General features: G+C 40.5%; 1 protein-coding gene across 1 annotated transcript; it reads left to right on the top strand.

Moving 5' to 3' along the window:
* The first annotated feature begins 505 nt into the window (after positions 1-505).
* On the top strand, positions 506-5,925 carry LOC133723142 (uncharacterized). The gene is made up of 13 exons (XM_062149972.1): positions 506-804; positions 928-1,045; positions 1,286-1,428; positions 1,529-1,707; positions 3,300-3,365; positions 3,551-3,634; positions 3,920-3,976; positions 4,080-4,314; positions 4,412-4,517; positions 4,604-4,681; positions 4,780-4,872; positions 5,042-5,134; positions 5,821-5,925. Exons 1-13 carry the CDS (start codon positions 506-508, stop codon positions 5,860-5,862), a joined length of 1,593 nt encoding a protein of 530 aa, XP_062005956.1. The 3' UTR covers positions 5,863-5,925.
* The last annotated feature ends 3,309 nt before the right edge of the window (positions 5,926-9,234 follow it).

The following is a 9,234-nucleotide window of genomic DNA, read 5'->3' as shown; positions in this document are numbered from 1 at the left end:
CGTTCTTCAGGTTGGTGATCTGAGCCTTGTTTATTTGATTTTGTTTGTGTTGTCTCACTGCCTTTGCTTTTCGAAGTACTTGTTGCCTTTCTGTGATGTGTCTGAGGCTCTAGGATGGTTTAGGAATTGGTTTGGGCGTTTTTGGCAGGGGTTTGAGGGTTGTAATTTTGCTAGATGGTCGAATCTGGGTTATGGGTGTAAATATGTTGTTTTCTTGTTTTGGTTGTTTCTGGGTTTTCTGGGTAACTGTTCTTGGTGTTCTTGGATGAAATCTGACATAGGGTTAGTTTAGATCCTATTGGAACTGACTAACTTGGGTTTTAGGGAGTTTTTGATGGCTAGCGTCATTGATATCTCGAGTAGTGAGGATTCCGGGTCTGATGTGTTGATCAGCGTTGCGGATAAGATTTTTATTGACTCGTTGCGTCCGTTTGCCCCTGCAGGAACCTCACTGCCAGAACCGCTAGACATCGAGCCGTTACAAACGACACTGTGGGCAGTAGCCATGGCTCGTGCTGGTCGACCCGAAACCTCGACGGTGGGGGAGGAAAACACCGCTCGCCAGCAACGTGAGGATAGGTTAGAGAGCAATAGTGTTGCTAGCGGTTCCGCTGATGGGGGAGAGGCTGGATGGGAGGAGATAGAGTCAGTCTGGGTTCTCCGTGACGGTACCCCTGTTGATGAGGCGGGGGGTCCGATGACTGTATCGGCCGTGAATCGGCTGAAGGGGGTGTTTCGCCTTCTTGGCGTAGTGAAGTTGCGCCCGCCGACAAGGGACGAGAAAGCATCAATTCTGCCAGCAGGGTATGCCGCCGTTCACGAGGCCATCTTCCGCTAGGGAGTAACGTTTCCTCTACTACCAAACCTCCAGATTTTGGTTTGCGAGTTCGACCTTGCCTTTGGGCAAATTTGCCCTAATATGTGAAGGTTGCTGATGGCGCTCAACTCACTCTGGCAGTTATCTGGTTGTGAAGGTCTGACCGTGGTGGAGGTGCTGCACTTCTACGAACTGGTTTACGTGAGGCGCCAAGGCTGTAGCGGACAGGTGAATCTCACTCGCCGCCAGGGGGCGCCTAAGTTGATCGAGAATTTGAAGGATTCGATGTCCCCCTGGCAGTCGACCTTCTGTGTCGCGACCACAGGGTGGGAGTATGATGCGGGGGTGAACACAGAAACCCCGTCGTTTAGGATTAAATCGGAATTCTAGCCTATCCGAGGTTGCCATTGCTTCCGCTAACCAGTTTGTTGCGGGTTTCTTTTGATTGATTTATTTTTTATTTGATAGCGTCTCTGTTTCTATGTAGCGGGCCTGCGTTTTACGTTGACATGCGAGGATCAAAGGGTGCTGGCAGAATCGCAACTTGCTGGACCTGCGTCTGCTTACCGGCTGGGAGCTGTTGGCGGATCTGAAACTAACCCGTCTTCCTTGTAAGTGTCTTCTGCCAACTTGTGTTTTTTTTTTCATGTCCCACGCTAACTTGCCCTGTGCAGTTGTTTGTTCAGATCCTGTTCCTGGTAACAAAGCCAGCCGCGACTCGTTTGATAAAGCCATGGACCGTGCGGAACTGCAGAATTTTCTTGAGGGCATGTACGCCACTGGGTTGACTGCGAAGCAAACCGTCATCGATCCGCAAACTCTGGCGGTGAGCCAGTCGGAGACCGAGGTGGTGATGCTGATGCCGCACCATTCCCATCTTGCCGCCGCTGGTCAGACCATGGTGCAAGCTGAGTCTCGCGCTGAGCGTGGGACTGCTGGCGGGAGAAAAGTCAATGCTGGTCCCGCAAAGACCAAAGAGAGAGTGCCTGCTAAAGGCGAGGGCCCCAAAGGGAGAAAACGGTGCCGACGAAGGAGCCCGTTACTATTGCGGGTTTGGAGCCGCAGGGAGCGTCGAGGCCTTCCGCCGTAGGTGCTACACATGGGGTTCTCCAAAGAAAACGGCGGAAAAATGACGCCGATGAAGATGAGGAGAATGACGCGGCACTACTAGAAATCTGTTCATAGACATCGCATGTTTTAAATCGGTCAGACTTGCACACGATGTAAAAACCTAATCTAACATCGTTTTACAAAAATACCGATTTAAATGTATATCATTAACATCGGGTCTTAAAATGACCGGTGTTAAAAGTTTTGTTTGAAAATTTGCGGGAACCTATTTGTGCAAAACGCGCTAAGTGTTTTAAGTGAATTGAAGAAGCGGTACTAAATCTAAAAACTTTCACACTTAGATAAAAAAATTAAAGCCTGATCCTAAAAGTTGGACAGAAAACCCTAAGCTCTCGCGCGGCCTCCATCTCACTCGAACTCGCCTTCATTCTGAACTCACCCCAAACTGGATCTCCTCCCAAACCCTACCTCCATCTCCTCCCTTCCTTCCTTCCTTCCTTCATCTACGTCCTCAGCTTCTTCGGCATCAACTCCGTCCAGTCCGGCATCGACTCTGTCCAGTCCGTCCTCAGCTTATTCATCAAAGCATTTCTAAACAGCGCCGTTCCGTCTTAGCCTCTAGAATCGAAGCAAGAGAGCGGCGGCCAGTCGGCGAGACTCACTTCAGAGAACGACTCTGTTGTGGGATTCGAAGGATTTGCCTGTCGAAGGATTCTAGGAGTCGCCGGTCGGAGACGAAGTAATCTTAGTACGTATTGTTCTAGTTCTATATATGTAAATGATAGAGTCAATTTCAGTCGTTTTACTTGTTGATGGTATCAGGCTTGTGGGAGATTTGTTGTGTTTACGAATAGGCTTCTCAGCTTATTCATAGCTTTTGTTCGTTCATATGGATTTGATTTCAGTCTTTTTAGCTCTTGATTGTTCGTTGTGGTTCATTGTTCTTCTTTAGCTTGTGAGCGATTGCATTTGGGGAGTTGAGCGACTATTCAGAGTTGTGATCGACAAGCAGGTCATTTACTCGAGCCCCTCTTTTTATTTTTTGCTCTTCCATGTTTTCATTTGTGAAGTTTGTTTGATTTTGGGCGAAAACATAGAGGACCTACATCGATTTCCTGGCTTGTAGCCGTTGCAGCCTTAAACCGCTAAGTCGGGGTTTTAAGGCAAAAGAAACCCAACCTTGTCTAGAGGTTAGAGACGGCGGGACTGTGGCAGGAGACGAAGGGCTGCTCTGAAATTTCCGATTCCTCGAAATAAGATGGAGCAATAAGCAATGTCAAGCATTCCCCAAATTGCAGATAACCGAAATTTCAAAGCTTTCGTCTTCAAATTTGATCTCAATCAGTAGAGAATTAGGGATTTGATTTTCCAATTTTGGGTGCGAAAAGGTGGACCAGAAAGAGAAGATAAGGTCTCTTTGGAGCTGACAGAGGAGATTCTCCGAAGCATGGAAGTTGGGCTGGCTTTCAGGGACTACGTAATGGCTCTGTCTCTCTCTGTTTCTGATTTCTTTTAGCTCAATTGAATCAAAACCTAATCTTTTTATTTCAAATGTTTTGTTTTGATTGTGAGGATGCTGGATTAAGCTGCTCATTTGTATGTGTTATTTGTACATATGTTTTGTTCTTTCATTATTTTAGCACTTTCTTTTGTCAACTGCAGGTTACTTGATAGAAAAGATTGAATTTGAAAATCTACTTCACAAAGCTTCAGTGTCTTTTTGTGCAACTCGAGTTGCTTCTTCAGGTACTTTTCCTTTTCTCAGGTCATTTTAATTGAAAGCATATATGCTCAAAATTTGATTACATCTGCAGGTACCACTAATCTAGATTTGTTATTTGAACTGCTTGTATTTTTCTATATATCAGGTTTTTTTTAGTTTTAGATACTTTAGACCATTATATATGTTGAATACACATAACTACCAAGAACTTGGCTACTCCAGAAATGTCATACATAGTCCCAATTGTAATTTATAGTTGGATTTTTTATTTAATTTTAGATTATTTATTTACTTTTGAATTTTTGTAGGCCATGGTGGGTATTCGTATCTCTTGGAGCCTCTGTGCTGGTTGGGATTGATTACAAGTAAGTTTCTTCTGACCAAGTTTTATTTTGCCATTTTTGGACTAAGTTATGATCTTGTTTGGCCAACATTGTGATCTGTTTTGGGTGTTGCATTGTTATTGAGATGGGCACTTGCTCCCCGTTGGTTGTAGCAAGCTCGTTCAAGCTTCCATGTCGTTGATCCCCAGAACCACACTCACACTCACACTCCCCAGAACACTCCTCGCCCTTCGATCCTTCTCCTGCAAAATGTCATCCGACCCGCCACCGTTGACTCACTCCCTCACTCTCCCGAGTCAACTCGCCGCCGAGCCCGTCCAGATCGTCGCCGCCCCCCACATCTCCTCCTCCCAGTTCAGGCCAGTCACGCTTTTCCCTTCCTTGTTCTTCAGAAAAGTCTAAAACTTCGGATATAAACTGAACCCAAGTATTCATAATGATGGTAAAACGTTGCAGGAGCGCTATTGATTCGTCTTTGTTTAAGCAGTGGCTGAAGAACATGGAGAGTGAAACTGGGATTCTAAGCGACGGTTCTTTGGCTCTGAAACGAGTTCTAATTCAGGTGATCCAGTCCTTCTTTAAAGTGGTTGAATTGATTTGGTTTTGATAAGTTCATAGTCTTGGAACTGATCAGCTGGGTTATAATAGGGTGTGGATATGTTTGGAAAGAGGATTGGGTTTCTGAAGTTTGAAGCAGATGTGATTGATAAAGAAACAGGGGAAAAGGTATCTAGTCATATACATACTTGTCTTTTTTATTCTAATGGTATATTTTGGAGGCCATAGTTGTTGATTTGTTTGTTGTGAAACTAAAACATATTTAGGTTCCAGGTATTGTGTTTGCACGCGGACCGGCTGTAGCTGTGCTTATACTTTTGGAATCGGAGGGCAAGGCTTATGCTGTTCTTACTGAACAGGTAGCTCTTCATTTCATTTTGGTGTTTTAGAGTATCTGTTATGACATTATGATGCTTTACTTAAATCGGAAAATCACGTTCGTCCTAATTCCTATATTATCACAAAAAGAAATTACGGCATTGTACTTCCATGTAATCAAACCCTATTAAAAATTGTTGCATATCGAAGGTTAGAGTACCTGTTGGAAGGATCATACTGGAGTTGCCTGCTGGAATGTTGGATGATGACAAGGGTGATTTTCTCGGCACCGCAATCCGTGAGGTCTCTCTCTCTCTCTCTTTCTCTCTCTCTCTCTCTCAATATGTATATATGTATAATGCCATGTATATTTGCTGTGTCATATCTCTTTCTGCTTGTATTTTGGAAAGTTCATGTAATCAGCTGAAAATTAATTTAGATTCCTTCTAAACCACAAGCTATGGTTTTGGTTTATTAAAAAGATTATTGTTCCAATAATATATGATGGTTGCATGAGCCAAAAAAGACGGGTGGTTGGTTATAGTTCATGGCCATCCATATCCATCATCACCACAAAACCATAAGCTTTTTAGTGATCAATAATATGCTTTTCCTCCGGCCCCTGTGTCTTGGAGAGTTTTATTACTTGTTTATATATTTTTCCTCTCTTTAACTTGGTACTGGTTTTCTCCTTTTTGTTTCGTCCTCAGAAAAACCAATCTAGTTTCTTTACAAGGTACTCTTGAGATTCATTACTGCTTGTTCTTGCTTATGCAAATATGCCTTGTTCAATACTTTTATTTTTCCTACTTGTCTTTGTATATTTCTATCGATCCTGAGTATGTTGCTTTTTAGAATCTTTTGAAATTTTATTTGTTTGACTGTTTTCTGCTTCTTTTGTAATCAACAGTCAAGTACTAAGTGTAAGATGCAAGTTTTACAACTTTAACCTAAAGCTAAGTTACATTATTCTTATTATAACACTCCAGGTGGAAGAAGAGACTGGCATATGCCTAAAACAAGAAGACTAATCAACTCTTGTAATGATTATATTCAGTTTTGTAGCCTTCAGTTACGTCTTCTTAATTTTTCACATTTACAGACTAATCAACTCTTGTAACGAACAAGTAGTATGTGTTTTATTCCAACATTGGTAGGTAAGCTGGATTTCAGGATCCTCATTTCAAGAGCATTGTTCAGTTATGTTGTTCATTTGTAAACACTTGACAGCTACTTGTGTCATTTTATGCTCGAACTTTGGTAAGACCTGTTATGCTAATTTGTTCCTCTGTTTTGTATATGCAGAGCAGGACATAAGTTAGAAGCTGCTATTTATCGATATTACTGGCAAAGTAGCTCTTGATTCATGCTGGTCAACTGGTGGATTTACCGACTGTTTACTTCAGTATGGTGCATTGTTTGTTTATGGAGTTGATATTGGATATGGCCAGGTAACAACCCCTAAATCCAAATAAAAATATCTTATCTGTGAGTATACCAATTCGCTTCTATTCTTGTTCAATCATTAGTTATGGTATGTTAATCTTTTTTTTCCTTCAAATTTTAGTTTACAATTGTAGCTGGGGTCATACTGTTAATCTTTTTTTTTTTTTTTTTAGCAAAAAGACTGAATCTTATATTTGCTATGGATTTGTTGGCTTAACTTTGTTGTACCTGGAGTTATGCTTTTGGATCTGCACAATCTTTTTGGGTTAGCAGTTGAATTAGTGTACTTGGATCACATGCTATACGGATCAGCAATTTGAGACTAGGGAATGAACTGAGCTAAAAGATAAGTTCTTTTTTAAGTGGCAGTATATGTTTAGTTGCTTGGGCAAAATTCAAACGGATCAGATTTACTGAAAGTTCTGCCTTGGTAAACATATTTCCGGAGTAGTCGGAATCACATTAATGTAAAGCATCCATTTTCTTGAATCAATGTAGGTCCTGGCATGGAGGATTTGAAATGCGTTGCTGTACTACCATTGTACCATATATATGTTACTGTTATTCATTTTGAACCTCCCTACCTTGTATTTGCTTTATTCTAAATCTTTCAACCTGCTTCACTTCTCCAATTGTTTCTCTAGCTTGTTTTGAACAAATCTCAAAAACCTTTGTTCTTATCTTTTTAAGAGAAAATTTGCATTGCTTCTGTGTTATCATGTAAAGTTGGAATAGATATCTAGAAGGGAAATTTGTAATGTTTTTGTCTGTTTCTCCTTTGGTTATTGTCACAGTGGTCCAGGCAGAGCTAGTATATGCACCACACCATTGCATTCCCACTTGGTTAATGTGGGGTTTGCTAAAGTGTAGCATCTTCCATATAACAGGAAAGTGACTAACTCATTGATTGATCTGGGAGTCACTAAGACTCACACCAAACCACATGTTCAAGATATAAAGTCACTAAACTACATCAATTTAGGTCATAGGGAAGTGAGAGATTGCTCTTTTTTGAGCTCTCTGTTTGATTACTCATAAAGTTGGTGCTTCTGCAGTTGTAGCATCTTTGGTTCTTCAAGGAGTTATCCGTGGTTTTAAGGATACAAAAACTCATCTTATCCAAGTTTTGTGTCCCTTTGTGCATGAACAGTCATTTTCAAAAGATAACCAGTTGTTTAAGTGTTAAGTTGTCTGCTGCATGTTATTAACTGATAAGCTGTATGAAGTTATAGCTTATAATATACCTTCATTTCATGGTCAATCCTTTGAGGAGTTGTATTATTGGCATGCAAGTGCCATTAGCTCAGTTACAGCCATTCAATTTTTCAGATTATACAAGTTCTCATTGAAATCTTATTGTAAGTCTAAGAGTTTAGAGTATTCCAGGTTGCAGATGAACTTGTAGCAGAGTTTTCTGACCCTATCAATGGTGTCACATCCCCTGATCAAATTGACGAGGTGCGCATTGAAGTGGCTGATTATATACAGAGTTTGATGTAGGAATGTGACTGCCAAGATGTTTTTTTAGTAAGGCTAGCTAGTTTTGGCTTTGAAGCAAAGCTTGGTGTGGAACTTTTGTACATTGTTGCTCGTATGTTTCCAAGCTAGCTTTTGTAAGTTTAGGGGTTTATTTTGTGAATTATGTTAAATCATGAATTTGGAAAGAAAATTAATGGGAAAGCCCCTTATTTTGGATGATGAGAAATGCAATTTTTTTCCCAGCAATAGCTAAATGCAAAGTTTTCACATCATACTTGTCAAAGTGAAGTGAAGTGTATTAAAGCATAATAAAACAGTAATGCCAAGGAAAACGAAGTCTGTTGAGAGATTAGAAATCAGTATCAAAAATGAAATCGATGTCCTATGATTATCAATATATCGAATTGTAACTCAAAATCGATGTAATCAAAATTACTGCACATCGATTTCTAATCACCAAACCGTAATCTATTATGAACATACAAATCACCTACCGTAGAGTAAACCGATGTGTGGTCAAAAGGTGAACATCGGTTTTGGAAATAATAAACGATGTCTTCAATGAACTAACACATCAGTTTGAATAAACATAGTCGACGTAAATAATACCGTTGAACATCGGTTTATTTAATTGAAAACGATGTTCAGTCTCAAAACAAACATCATTTCTGAATAAAAACACGATGTAGAATAAAGATACAGACATCGTTCCTAGGAAAATAATGTAGCAACCTATATGTAAAAATGACCACGAACAAACAATACTCATGGGAACTGATGTCTACAAGTGTACTGGACATCGCTTCTGGAATAGAAATCGATGCAAATGTTCAAGTAGGTATTGTTCGACATATATTTTTTTAAGCATAAAATGTGAAAATATGAAGAATTAGACATACCTAACATACAAAAATATGATGATTATAACGATTATACATCGATTTGTTTTTTAGAATCGATGTTGGTTGTTGTCTGGGACATCGGTTGAAAACGCGCTTATACTGATGTCTATACTTTTCTCTACACCCACTAAGACATCGGTCGAAAATTAGTTTAACATCGGTCCAGAACCGATGTCTATGAACAAAATTCTAGTAGTGCGGAGACCATCGGGGCCCGCCAGCAACATTCGTGAAGGAAGTTTTCTGAGAAACTCAATGAATAAAAGGTCAACTCTTGACTCTTCGAGAATAAAACGTTTCGAGTAATTATTCGTCCGAAACACTTTCACTTCACCCATGAAACAACTAATCGTATAAACAACCGATATAATAAATTTCAGAAATCACAAGAAAATTAATAACTAATTTCCGAGGTGTTACATTAGTAGTAGCCGAAGCCATCTCCACCAACTCTGTGATTGTCACTGTTTAACCCGTCGGACCAGGTCATTGTATTCTATTTCCAAGCTACTCTTTGTCCAAAGCCGTACCCGTTCAAGGTAGGTTGACGTGAGTGAGCTGACAAGACCACACCTA

Source organism: Rosa rugosa, chromosome 7 (genome assembly GCF_958449725.1).
Source record: "Rosa rugosa chromosome 7, drRosRugo1.1, whole genome shotgun sequence".
NCBI classification, from domain to species: domain Eukaryota; kingdom Viridiplantae; phylum Streptophyta; class Magnoliopsida; order Rosales; family Rosaceae; genus Rosa; species Rosa rugosa.
This window is presented reverse-complemented; position numbering and strand designations above follow the sequence as displayed.